The sequence below is a fragment of the Myotis brandtii genome, unplaced genomic scaffold (genome assembly GCF_000412655.1).
Source record: "Myotis brandtii unplaced genomic scaffold, ASM41265v1 scaffold312, whole genome shotgun sequence".
NCBI lineage: Eukaryota > Metazoa > Chordata > Mammalia > Chiroptera > Vespertilionidae > Myotis > Myotis brandtii.
The window spans coordinates 2,871,290-2,885,918 of NW_005361955.1; the positions used below are offsets into that span (position 1 = coordinate 2,871,290).

General features: G+C 36.0%; 1 protein-coding gene across 3 annotated transcripts in view; it reads right to left on the bottom strand.

The window, feature by feature from the left end:
* PPARG (peroxisome proliferator-activated receptor gamma) overlaps positions 1 to 14,629 on the bottom strand; it is a 106,756-nt gene that overhangs the window by 28,988 nt on the left and 63,139 nt on the right. For all 3 annotated transcript variants that reach the window (XM_014542742.1, XM_005870041.2, XM_014542743.1), the window contains exons 3-4: positions 14,295 to 14,464; positions 10,689 to 10,827 (exon numbers count right to left, since the gene is read on the bottom strand). In XM_014542742.1, the coding sequence (XP_014398228.1) occupies positions 10,689 to 10,827; positions 14,295 to 14,464 (309 nt within the window). The remainder of the gene's footprint in view (positions 1 to 10,688; positions 10,828 to 14,294; positions 14,465 to 14,629) is intronic.

Here is a 14,629-nt window from a genome sequence, read left to right on the forward strand (position 1 = left end):
ACTTATTTCTCTTAGCATAATGCCCTCAAGGTCCATCCATATTGTCACAAATAGCAAGACTTCCTTCTTTTATATAGCCGAATAATGTTCCATTTTGTACACATATCATATTTTCTTTATCTTTTTATCCATATATGGACACTTATGTTGTTTCCATAGTCTTGGCTATTATAAATAATGCTGCAACAAACATGGGAGTGCAAATACTTTTTGAATTCCTTTTTTTCCCTAGATAAATACCTAGAAGTGGAATTGCTGGATCATATGAAAAATATTTTGACTAATGCTAGTTTGGGGCCACACTTGGGACTCTGCATTTTCCCATCATAAGGACATTTGGATATCATAACCAATATCCCTCAGAATATAACCGCATCATTTACTGTATTCTCTTGCATAGCATTGATCAAAATAATTATCTGTAATGTTTTCTTTTCTCCCCTGCTATATAATCTCCACAAAGGCAGGAATGTTGCTCATTATTTTATCCTCAGCACTTAATATAATGTCTGGCACTTGTTAAGTCCTTATCTATCTATCTATCTATCTATCTATCTATCTATCTATCTATCTATCTATCTATAAGCCTAATATGCTAAGTGTCCCTCAGATCATTTGACCGTTTGACCAGTTGCTAGGAAGCTCACTGACCATGAGGGGGTAGATGCCCTTACCGGTAGGTTAGCTTGCTGCTGGGATCTGGCCAATCGGGACTGGGCGAGATGGGCCAGACACGCCCTGGAGCCCTCCTGTGGTCCCTCCCTGGCCCAGATCATGCACAAGTGGGGTCCCTCGGCCTGGTCTGTGCCCTCTCGCAATCTGGGACCCCTCGGGGGATGTTGGAGAGCTGGTTTCGGCCCAATCCCTGCAGGCCAGGCCGAGGGACCCCACAGGTGCACAAATCCATGCACTGGGCCTCTAGTATAATATATTTTGAAATGAGATGGAATAAAACCCCCACAAAAATATGAGATAGCAGATTCCTTCAAAATCCTTCTCTGTGGAACCAGTCCAATAATTTGCTTCCTTGTATGATTTATTCCTTGTTCATCAGTAGATCTTGGTTAATAGTGGGAGACAGAGCATATTAGAATCACTTGTTAACTTCTAAAATTACGCATCTTCCATAGGAAATTTTAATATGCTATCCCTACACTCAATGAGAAGTGTATCAAAAACTTGGGATTTGGGCCCTAGCCAGTTTGGCTCAGTGGATAGAGCGTTGGCCTGTGGACTGAAGGGTCCTGGGTTTGATTCTGGTCAAAGGCACATACCTCAGTTGCAGGCTCCTCCCAGGCCTGTGCCCTGGTCAGGGGTGTGCAGGAAGCAACCAAATTGATGTGTTTCTCTCACATCTATATTTCTCTCTGTCTTTCCATCTCTCTTCCACTCTCTCTAAAAATCAATGGAAATATAACCTTGAGTGAGGATTAAAACAAAAACAAAAATAAAAAAAACCTTGGGATTTGGAACAGTTTAGAAAAAGCTTCCTAAATGATGGGCTCCTGTTGTTTGCATATGTATCAAACTACTACTATACTACTATATTGGTTTATGTATATTCTACTAGATCATAAACTATATAAGCACTAGGTTTTCTTTTTTTCTTCTTAAATATATTTTATTGATTTTCCACAGAAAGGAAGGGAGAGGGAGAGAGTGTTAGAAACATCAATGGGAGAGAAACATAGATCAGCTGCCTCCTGCACACCTCCCACTGGGGAGGTGCCTGCAACCAAGGTACATGCCCTTGACCGGAATCGAACCTGGTACCTTTCAGTCCGCAGGCCGACACTCTATCCACTGAGCCAAACTGGTTAGGGCAGCACTAGGTTTTCTTATCTTTGCTTCTGGGTGCAACGAACTACACATAGTAGGCATATAATAAAAGCTTGATTAGTTAAACTCCAAAATATCAAGTTTGGAAACATAAAATGAGACAGTATATGCACTGTTGGGAAGTTTGGGAAAGTGATCATGAAAGAAAGCACCCAGTAAGAATTATGGCATATTTAAAGTAGAAGAAATTTTAGTGTAAAACTTGGAGAAATATCAGTTATGTAAGGAAATAGAGGTTATATAGAATCACCAACCATCTTTTACTCTTTAACTTTAGTTATTTAACAGAGCACACAATTCTGTCTCTTCACTCAATGAATAAGTATTGAATGTCTAAGCTCTGGTTACATTTTCACAGGTAATAAACTCTCTCTACATGTATATATAAATAAAAGTTTACATGCCTAGGAAAGCACTATTTCCCCAATAGGTAATCCAAAAAGTTAATTTAAAATAAACAAACAGCCAAAGATAGTCACTTATTACATTTGCTAGTCCTGCTTTTCCATAACCTAACAAAATAGACAAAAATAACTTTTAAAAATCATTTTAGAATTAGGAGATATTAAAGAGAAAGTCTTTGCTACAATCTAAATTAAATGTGAATTTTTGCACCCCGATGTTCATTGCAATGTTATTTACAATAGCCAGGATTTGGAAGCAGCCCAAGTACCCATTAGTAGATGAGTAGATAAAAAAAAAAGCTGTGGTACATTTACACAATAGATTACTACTTGGCTGCAAAATAAGAAGTCTTACCTTTGCAATAGCATAAAGGACCTGGAGAGTGTTATGCTCTCACACAGATGTCTCTCTCTTTCCCTCCCTCCCTCTCTAAGAATCAATAAAAATAATTTAAAAAAAAGTTAAGGAAAATGCTCCATGAGTCACAGAGTGAGAATTTTTGGCCTCTCTGGAAGGCAATGGAATTAGCACGGCTTGAGGTAGTCAGGATGTCTACTTCCTAGTTTCAGGAAGTGAAAATCTAAGTGACTTAACACCTTTGGTCTTCAATTGCCTTATCTATAGAACGAGGGACTTGGAAAAGAAGATCTCTAAAAATTCTTCCTTTTGCTCTAAATTTAGCTATAAAATTCTACAAACATCAATGACATAGGACTGGGAAACATGCTATGGTCTCTTCTTTTTAAAGCAATATTTGTTTAGTCTTTGAGGCCCTGAAAGAAAAGGGCACATTCTGTCTGTTCTACAGACCTAGCATATGTCACATAGAGCAACTTCCCGGATACTGGCATTCAGTGTCATTTTTGGGATAATTAATCACCTACAGAGAATTCATTATCTTAATTTTAAAAAAAATTTTCAATATCAGAACTACTATACACACCTCAGGAAGAATAGGTTTGGTAGAGACTCATTAATTTCTGGTGAAAGTAAATTAGCATACCTTTATGTAATACACTTTTACTGAACTGAATGGAGCTCACTACTAGCATATGACAGATTCAGCATTGTGTATTTAGCACTGATTAACTGAAGCACATGGAACACACACACTCCAAGCACATGGAATATTTAGATATCCTGCTCTTTGAATCTTAGATACAATGGATGTTTCTTAATGACAATTAATGACATTTTAAAAACACCTACCTAACTGTAGGAGCATCAATGACAAATGCCACTAAATTACAAAGATAAATTAAAACAGATTTTCAAAATAAATTAAAAAAGATTGAAGAATGAAATAAGTTAAGTTTTATTAAAAACATTTTTTGTCTTTCAATATCTAAGGGGTGAATTTGCAATGATATCAGGTTTTTGACAATTATTAGTAAGGTTATGTCTCATGATCAGTTTCCCCACTTTTAACATGTTTATTTTGCAAAAGCCTTATCATGTAAGTAAGACTTACACAACATTATTGCTTTTCATATAGCTATTGCCAAGTAAGTTATGTTTTCCCACCTCTTTTTCTTGAGGAAAACAAACAAACAAACAAACAAACACCTTGTGCATTTTCAGGTTTTGCAGAATTTGGCAATCTAATAACTATAATTTTCTAGCTACTCTAAAGTAAAACAAGAGGCAGCCTAAGTTATTTTTATGTGGGGGTAACATTTTTCAAACTATTTGTAGAGAACATTTAAACATTTGCTTAGGTTTCTTTCCAAAGTAGAGATGAACAAAACACTACTGCCTTACCTTCTGATTCAATCTCTGATTCCCTAGCTCTTACTTGACATCATTGAATTCATTCACTGAAAACTTGTTTGATGCAAGACACTGTGCTAGGCTAACTGGATTGGGGGGGCGTGGCAAGATGATTCTAAATATACACAGATTATTCTTTCCCTCATGTACCCCTTTTTACTAGCTCCTTCTTTTCCACTGAAGCAGATGTTTAAGGTTCTGATCCTAGTGCATCTCCCCTTTATGCTATTTTTCCTCCACCACTGAAGTTATTGAAAGAGTGGTCTTTCCTCTCCATCTGCATTTGTCACTTGCTCTTTATTTACTTCCCAACCCACTGCAACCTAGCGTTTGCTTCATTTAAATTGACCAAAACTTTGCTCTTAAAAGTCCCTAATTCTTTTTTCACAGTCAGATCTAGGGGCCTCTTCTAAGTTCTCCTTCTACTTGCTCTCTCCAGCAGTCTCCCAGCTTTTAATACCATTGATATTTAAAAATTTTCTCATGCTGGTTTCTGGTTTTCTGTTTCTCCTCTTTCTGCCTGCTATTTTCCAGACCTCCTTCCTTCACTTATATTCTGTTCTTCCTACTTTGATCTTCTCACACAGAATGTGCCAATGACTCTTGCCTTCTCTCTCTTTTTTAAAAAAATATTTTTTATTGATTTCAGAGAAGAAGGGAGAGGGAGAGAGAGAGAGAGATAGAGATAGAAACATCAATGATGAGGAAGAAGTATTGAACGGCTGCCTCCTGCACACCCCACACTGGTGATCGAGTATGCAACCTGGGCATGTACCCTGACTGGGAATCAAACTGTGACCCCCTGGTTCAGTGGTCGGCAAACTCATTAGTCAACAGAGCCAAATATCAACAGTACAACGATTGAAATTTCTTTTGAGAGCCAAATTTTTTAAACTTAAAACTATATAGGTAGGTACATTGTTATTAACTTAATTAGGGTACTCCCAAGCTGGCCTTTGCTAAAAACGTCCTCAATCTGATTGAGGTACGTTCACTGAGGTCGACCCCTTCCAACTCTCCCATCCACACTCGTCTTGTATACTTGTTTCGTCTATCTCCTTTCGTTCATCCTCTCTATATGTCCAAACCATCTCAACATACCTTTCTAATCCTCGACACTACATCTTCTTTCACTCCACAACGTTCCCTGTACGTGCACGCCCGCACGTGGTATTTTGTGGAAGAGCAACACTCAAGGGGCCAAAGAGCCGCATGTGGCTTGCGAGCCGTTACACGCCCCCACCTGCCCTGGTTCATGGGTCAACACTCAACCACTACGCCACGCTGGCTGGGCTCCTGCCTTCTCTTTTTGAGATTTGGATCCTTATTTTTCACTTCCTTCTAGACTCCTTTATATGTGGATGTTGGATATCCCATAAGCACTTCAACTACAACATAAAACTGAACTTTTCATTTTCTCCCTCCAAACTGTCTCCTCTTTCTGTTTTCCTTTCTTGGTTAGTTCATTCTATCACCAAACTAGATACCTTGAATAATCTCAACAGCCTCTCTTCCTGCAGACATTTGTATTCATTGGTCATTGCTCTAATTTTTCTCTCAATTCCATTTCTTCTTACCCATCCCAATGTCTTAGTTCATAATTTTGCATGGGTGTTCTGGTAAACTTCCTTGATTTGCTCCCCCTTTCATATATCCTTTTTACTGCTGCTTATAGTAGTTTGGTTTTTGGTAACATAGATATGATCACTCCTTTGCTTTATGAGGCACAACGTGGTGTCAGAGAAAGTTATAAAACAAGAGAAGGGGAAGAATGGGAAATTAAAAGTCTTATGGAAGAGAAGCCATTTGAACTGGGCCTTGAATGCCAGATAGAATTTTGACAGGGAACCAAAGAACATAATACACAAAGACCCACAAGCATTTTCCAGGAACAACAAAGAACACAGTTTGCCTGAAATATATGTGAAAAAGAGCAGCAGTGGGATAAGGTGGTGGAGGCTAGAGAGTGGGCAATCATGAAGGCCATGCAGGTTTGAGTATCATAGCTGCCCTGTGCATTAGGACTTTTTACTCTGTTATAGTTCCCTAAAAGTTAACATTTGGGTAATTTATACCACAAAAAAGACTAAAGAAAAGAAAGAGTAACATGTTGAAGTTTAAATTCATTTGGCCACTGAGATTTTCTTTTCTTTTTCTTTTTGCAATATACACTAAGCTTCTGTTTACAAAGAAGGAGGGAACTATCTTAAAAATGCTGAGTGCCACAAATATCTATAAAACCACTTTTCTGAATTTTTATGAAGCCACTGAGAAATTATTTTTAAGTTGTCAGCTTTTTTTTTAAATAAAAGGAAACCCCATTATTTACATAATAGGACATCCTAATCAGCAAAGCTAAGGTTTCACTAATTTTATATATATGCAAAGCATAATTTTTAGTCAAATCTCAATGGTATAGGGTAAAACCTAGATGAATGACTCAAGTACCATAAGTCAATTCTTTGCTACATCACATTATTTTTTAAATGCAGAGCCAACGCTTATTATTTTATTATTTACTTCATACATGAAAAGCAAGTCTGAATATGAAACACGGACTAGTCAAAATTCTTAATGACTAAATTATCTCATAAAAAATATGCCCTAACTGGTTTGGCTCAGTGGATGGAGCGTTGGCATGCGGACTGAAGGGTCCCGGGTTCGATTCTGGTCGGGGGCATGTGCCTTGGTTGAGGGCGCATTCCCAGTGGCCTCTCCCTTCCTCTCTGTAAAAAATCAATAAAATATATATAAAAAAATAAGAGGGAACATTTAAAAATATGATTAATGTCAAAGATTTTGACAGAACTTGAAACAAACATTATACTTTGAAAATCTATAAAAATTTGTGAGTGTCCATTGACTGAAGAAGGAATATTAATCTATGAGAGTATTTTTCTCAAGATTCTGTAGATACCAGCTTCACTAACTCAAAATATAAAACAAATAGCAGCTGATGCAATAACCCCTTAGTAAGTTAATTCTGGGTAGCCCAGGAAGTTGCCTCTTTATTTCTGCTTTACTTGCATTTGGAGCCTTCCTCTAAAGGTGTCTGGACAGGGTATTGAACTGATTATGCTTAAGACAATTCAGGAAAACTTTGGAGCAATCAGCCCACGGTCTAAAACTGATGGATTATTAAATGACCAAAATCATGGCAACATGTGTTCATTTTGATAATTACAGAAAAACAAAAAATTTGTTCCCAGAGCACCTCAGCCTAACAACTGGGTGCTTTTTCCATCCAGTGCTGGAAATGGGTATTTGAGAAATAACTACGTTTCCAGTTAGAAGAATGCTGAAATCATGCCCTTCTACAATCAAAATACAGGTTCTATCATCAGGTAAAACCATATACTATTATCCAACCATACCATTCATACGTTCTTTAGTCTGGACTGCTTTAAATTTGTACTCTGGGGCTACATCATTATGCAATCATCAAATGTATTGCCCTAAGTTACTGAGCAATTGATTGGAATATACAGAAGACCTGATTCAGGCATATGAATTATATTTTTATGGTACCAAAGCATATAGATGAAAACTTTTAAACTCAGGCAATTGACAGATAACCAGTTGCCTAAATATTTAGGAAGACAGTGACATTGTCGATAAGATACAGAATAGCTTAATTGAAAAGTGAAAAATTCAGTAAGCAGGTTGCTTGACTTACGTAGTATCATAGAATTTTCGAAGTTGAAGGAACTTAGCAATCACTGATTTCAGTGATTTTCGAACAACACTCCCCAGGGTTCTTAGGGTCCTTGAAGGTTACTTCAGAAGCCTCCTTCAAAGCTGGGAGTGGGTAGCTAATGTGGAAGCTAAATGCATAGAATAGACTAAACAGAGACCAAAGAGCAAAAATAAAAGTAACACAGAATGGAGTAAATTTACTTTGGGGGATGTTCATCTCTTCTTGTACATTCTGAAAACAGCAAGGTGCTGATTTTGGTATAACATAAGGAGCCTCTTTTGATAAGTTGGTGGGTTATTACATTACATCTCATAGATTAATATTCCTTCTTCAGTCAATGGGCACTCACAAATTTTTATAGATTTTCAAAGTGTAATGTTTGTTTCAAGTTCTGCTGTCAAAATCTTTGACATTAATCATATTTTTAAATGGTCACTCTTTATTTTTTATGAGATAATTTAGTCATTAAGAATTTTGACTAGTCAATGTTTCATATTCAGAGCTGCTTTTCATCTATGAAGTAAATAATAAAATAATATGCGTTGGCTCTGCATATATTGTTCATTCACATACAACAATAACAAAAAGGAATTTTATATGAATGGAAACCTCATTACTGTTGGCCTCATATTGGCCAAAGCAATGAATTTAAATAATTACTAAGATTTCCTAGAAAACTTTGTATTTGAAAATGTTTTCTTCATCAGGAAAACAGGCAAAACTAATCAAAATCTAGTTGTTGAGTTTCCCTTCTTGTGTTAAATTAAATGGTTTTCTTCTCTGTGCAGCAAACACATTACCATAAAAACCTCTGGGAAGGGATTTTCTTAGTCATGTGTGCAATCCTGTAAGTGTTGAACTGCATAAGCCTTTGATGCCATGATATTTAATTCCTTTAATAGTCACATGATGTTCAAAGATAACCTTATTCAGTTCATGATAGCTTTCTTTGACTTTTCTGGGAAGAGAAAATTATACCCTCAATAACACATAGGTTGGGCTTTAAATATTATTGGCCCTATAAACAATAAGAAATGGGAGATATATTTTACATGAATATGTACAAGCAATAGGAAATATATTTTATATCAATGTGTAAAATGACAATTTTTAAAGGACAAAAAAGACATACAATTAAAAGCAGAATTGGCAATGCTTTCCTATGCAGTTTTATAGATAATGATCTCAAATCAGAGATTTTTTCATAAAGATAAATTAAGTTTATTGCAACTTGATTGCATCACCTAAAATCTAACCCATGACTTGAAAACATGCCCTTATGTTTTATAAGGTCTGAAATAAAAAGGAAATAGGTGGAATTAAAAACAGCAAATTATCTGGCAATCAATGACTGAAGTTGTATATTGCTATAGAGCAGATGTGATTAACTGTTGAGAAAAATTAGAACAAATTTTCTTCCTGTCTACTATAGCTAATAGATCTATTCAGAATACATTCTTTTTTTTTTTAAGTGTTTTATTGATTTTAGAGAGGAAGGGAGGGAGATAGAAAATCAGTGATGGGAGAGAATCATTGATTGGCTGCCTCCTACACGCCCCCACTGGGGATTGAGCCCACAACCCCAGCATGTGCCCTGACTAGGAATCAAACTGCAACCTCCTGGTTCATGGGTCGACACTCAGCCACTGAGCGACACTGTCTTGCCTTTAGAGCAAATAACCAATATTAATGATAAAAATATAATTTTGTAAACTATTTTTAAAGGGTAAAGTATCAACCAATTAATGATTCCAAAATATCTTGATGATTTCCACTGTGAAAACCAAACATCAGCATGATGGAGCAAAAATTTAATTTTCACAGATGCTTTGGAGTTCTTACAGATGAAGACTGACTTAAAGATTATCTTCTTACCAGATCAGTTTTGATATCAGATAAAGGCAAAAGAAAGAAAAAACAGGATATCCAACGAAATGAGACTTTGGATTTAATTTGATCACTTTGACATTTTACATTTCTTGAGCTCATAATGAGTTCTTAAAAAACTAATACTTGAAAAATATAGTAACATTATTATGTCAAAATTTGTTTTGTGAGCTAGTTAACCAGTCAGAGCTAAATAGAAATCAAGAACTATTTCTTCAAACAGGCCTATCTTCCATGATTTTACTGAGTTAGTTCTACAGTTCATGAAAACAAGGTCTTCTACATTCTTCCCCAAGGTAGACACTCTAAATCATAAGCTTGGTTTTTGATATGAGTTTAAAAAGTAGAAAGTTTTATTCTCTTATGTGTCTATGGACACTGAAGTTTTGTGGAACTTTAAAATATTTCTTTATCAACAAGTTTGTATGCTGCTCAAAATCAAAGTTAATTGATTTTTAGAGAGGGTGAAAGGGAGGGGCAGAAACAGATAGAAACATCAACGTGAGAGAGACACATGGATTAATTATCTCCCACATGCGCCCCAACTGGGGCCATGGATCAAATCTGACTCATATAATATGCAAGTTACTGGGGCCCTGGATTAAATCTGACTCATATAATATGCAAGTTACTGCTATACCTACACTCATCTTTGCATAGTGAAGAGGAAAAAAAAACACATCTAAATTCTGAGAAGCCACCTAAAGTTCCATATTCAAGATTTTCTTACATTAAAATTAGAAACTACTGATACACAGAAGTAAAGTATAATTGTTTTTAATACTACTAAAGCAACATAAAAAAATCACAACTATCCTTACATTTGTTTTAAAATACTATAGTCATTTCCATCACTTCCCCAGATTTTCAAGTGTTTTCTCTCATCATGGCAAATGCCCAACCAGAGAGGATTCTGTACTAACAGCTTAAAAACTCACATCTAAATGAGAAATGCTTTGTCAGTATGCAATATTCTGAAATCTGGCATTCTGTGGAGAAACTGTGCACACTTTCATCAACGGCCTTCATATCTACTGATCTGGCAGCCATAAGGGAATAATAAAGTATGTGGTGCTAAGTGTTCACTTACCATTATGAGACATCCCCACAGCAAGGCATTTCTGAAACCGACAGTACTGACATTTATTTCTACTTTTTTTGTGGATCCGACAGTTAAGATCACACCTATCATAAATAAGCTTCAATCTGATTGTTCTCCGGAAAAAACCCTGCAAAAAGATAATGAAAAAAAAAATAAAAGAAGTAAATTCTAAGTCTTTATGACACATTGAAGCAGCAACATATGACTAAAGGCACACTGGCCTGGGTATTTCACACAGTTCTGGCCCTGGTGACTTTAGGCAACTGAATTTTCTTTGCTATAAAATAAAGAACCAGAGGATTTCCAGTGTTTTGTTTTAGCTCTTAGAAGATGACCACATCCAACTAATGTCATTCAATGTATTTTGGCTCTACATTTGGGTTTCAGCATGCTCTAGGAAGTGCTCTGGATTTAATGTAATGCAAATAAAACACCATGTAATCAGTTCAGTCTCTCTGCAAACCATTCCAACAGCATGCCAAGCCCTTATAATTGTGCTAAGCGGTTTGGCAAAGTTACAATCATTTCATCCTAATACATTATCAGGGCCAATAAAAATCCACATGTGGATAATTTTTTGGAATTCTCTATGTTGCATAATTTCCTGCAGAATTGGTTTCATTTATTTATGCAGTTGAAAATGTGTGTGTTCCATAATCATTGTAGCCTGCAAACAAAAAGAGATAATGGAAAATAGCATGAGAAATAATATATAAATCCTCAGAAAATCGACTGCTACCTTAAAAAAGCAAATATGTCAATTTGAGACTAACTGAATGCTGCAATATTTATATTTTTTGGAAAGTCTTGAAAAAAATTCTAATCAGAAATGTTTCCTAACTCCACTTTTTTGTTCAGAGTATTCCTATTCATTTCTATTGTGTTCATTTTCATGAAACTCAGTTTTTAATTCTTCCAAATTTATCTGGTCCTGTTTGGTACAAAAAGCACTGAACTAGTATGATTCTGTCATTGGTGTGCATTTCTATTTTCTCCACATTTCTATCTTGAACTCTAGACAAGTATGTTCTACTGCTTACTTGGCATCTTCACTTGGAAATCTAATAGCCATCTCAAACCCAGCATATCCAACACTAAAGTCCTGATCTTACCCCTACAGACTTGCTTCACCACAGCTTTTCCATTTCAGTCGATACAACTCCTTCCTCTTACTTTTTCAAGCCCAAATCCTTGAAGTCACTTTCTACTTCTTTCTCTCACGTAGAAAACTCTTTCTCTAAATATACATTTGCCTATTTCCCTCATTGCCTTCAAGTTTTGCTAACACCTCAACTTCTCAATGAGGCTTATCCACCTTATTTAATACTGTGGCTTGTCCCTGCCCCGTTTTCCTCAGGAACCATTGATCTCCTTTACTCTGCTCTAGTTTTTCTTCCCGTTCCTCCCCCTCCCCCCCATAGACTTATGACTTTCTAGCATACTATACAATTTGATTATTATATTTATGTTTATTTCCTGCTCCTCCTCCACTGCCCAACTAAAACTGTGAGCTCTGTGGGGGCAAGGATGGTATCTTATGCCACTGGATGAAGAAGGCTTCTACAAAGTTTCTTCATATTACTGATAAAGAAACTCTTCAACAGCACACTTATTTATTACTTCAGAGTCCATAAAATAATGTGCAATTTCAACAATTTACTCATGATTATTGTGAAGTCTGTGAACTGGTGAGCTGGAGATGTATTCGTCACGATTTCAGAAAATAGTTTTGTGTACTTATTATTCTAAAGGAGATATATATATATATATAAACTAATAAAAGAGAAACATGCAAATTGGTGTCACTCCGCTATGCCCACCAGCCAATTGGATGAGTATGCAAATTAACCCAACAAAGAATTTCTTCAAACAGGCCTATCTTCCATGATTTTACTGAGTTAGTTCTACAGTTCATGAAAACAAGGTCTTCTACATTCTTCCCCAAGGTAGACACTCTAAATCATAAGCTTGGTTTTTGATATGAGTTTAAAAAGTAGAAAGTTTTATTCTCTTATGTGTCTATGGACACTGAAGTTTTGTGGAACTTTAAAATATTTCTTTATCAACAAGTTTGTATGCTGCTCAAAATCAAAGTCCATTGATTTTTAGAGAGGGTGAAAGGGAGGGGCAGAAACAGATAGAAACATCAACGTGAGAGAGACACATGGATTAATTATCTCCCACATGCGCCCCAACTGGGGCCATGGATCAAGCCCGCAACTGAGGTACATGCCCTTGACTAGAATCGAACCCGAGCCCCTTCAGTCTATGGGCCGACACTCTAACCACTGAGCAAACTGGCTAGGGCTGAATAAAAAAGCCCAACCCTGGATTAAATCTGACTCATATAATATAAGCAGTGTTTATTTTATAAGCTAAATATTTATAATATTATGTTTAGAAAATATACAAAATACAAAATATTTAAAATTTTATAAAAGCTAAACATTTACTTTATAAGGTAAATATGAACAACTTATTCTGAACCCTGGAGTATATAATAAAAACTATTCTAGCCCAGCTGGCGTGGCTCAGTGGTTGACCATCAACCTATGAACCAGGAGGTCATGGTTTGATTCCCGGTCAGAGAACATGCCCGGGTTGGGGGTTCGATTCCCAGTAGGGGGCATGCAGGAGGCAGCTGATCAATGATTCTGATCACTGATGCTTCTCCCTCTCTCCCTCTTCCTTCCTCTCTGAAATCAATAAAAATATATTTAAAAAATAAAAACTATTCTATTATTATTTTATTCACTTAGTATATTAAAATTAATTATTTAAAAAGACTACATGTGAAAATATGAGTTGATTAACTTTTTTTAATGCTTGGGCATAATATTACTAAATATTTGAACTTTGCAAAATTCCCCTTTTCACAAAAAAAAAGGTGAAGAGAAATAGTATCTCCTTTCCAAAATAGTTCTATCTCTTTACCTGCCCATAATAATACATGACTTAATTGATGCTGGAGTAATAAAACACAGAGCACTGGTTTAGGAGTCCTAGCTCTGCCATTTACTAATGGATGACCATGGGAAAGTTTCACTTATTCATAATTTCTACATCTGTTAGTGGCCACATATAAGCTCAACCTTATAGGACTGTTCTAAGGCTCACATGAAGATTATCTGTCTATCTATCTATTATCTATCTATCTATCTATCTATCTATCTATCTATCTATCTATCTATCTATCTATTAGATCTGTCAAGCCTTACATATATAAAATATTACATGGTACAGTGAAAAAACAACAATACTGGAAAATTTAGAAATCTGGGTTTTGGGCCAGTTCATCAGTATCTTGCCTTGATCCCTCGATCAAGTCACTTAAAAAAACAAAAGCTGCAAGATATAAGGATTAAATTAGATCAGTGCTTTCTAGAACCAATCTGGAGGAAGAAAAGTGAGGCAAAGTATCCCTGCTTTTATTAATTTTCTTAGGTTTTCAAATATTATATTATTTGAGTAGTGGGTTTTAAAAAAAGTTTGACAATTTTATCTCAATCCCTTGTCATATGTTTGCAATAGGAAATGAAATAATAGGTAAATTTTCAACAAATTCTTTGAAGAAAGAAGAAAATTACTTTTTACCTTGCATCCCTCACAAGCATGAACTCCATAGTGAAACCCGGAAGCTTTGTCTCCACAGACACGGCATTCAATTGCCATGAGGGAGTTGGAAGGCTCTTCATGAGGCTTATTGTATAGTTGAGCCTTTTCAGAATAATATGGTGGGGATGCAGGCTCCACTTTGATTGCATCTGTGTATAGAGAAATGGGAGCAGGTCATTATTACATGAAAAACAATACTAAAAAGGCAATAGGGCAAGTCACTATGGTACACCTTAATGCCATATTTTTATTATTTAAGTGTAGAACCACTATGGAACATGAAAAGACCATAGGAAAAGTAGGCTTGGTAAGCA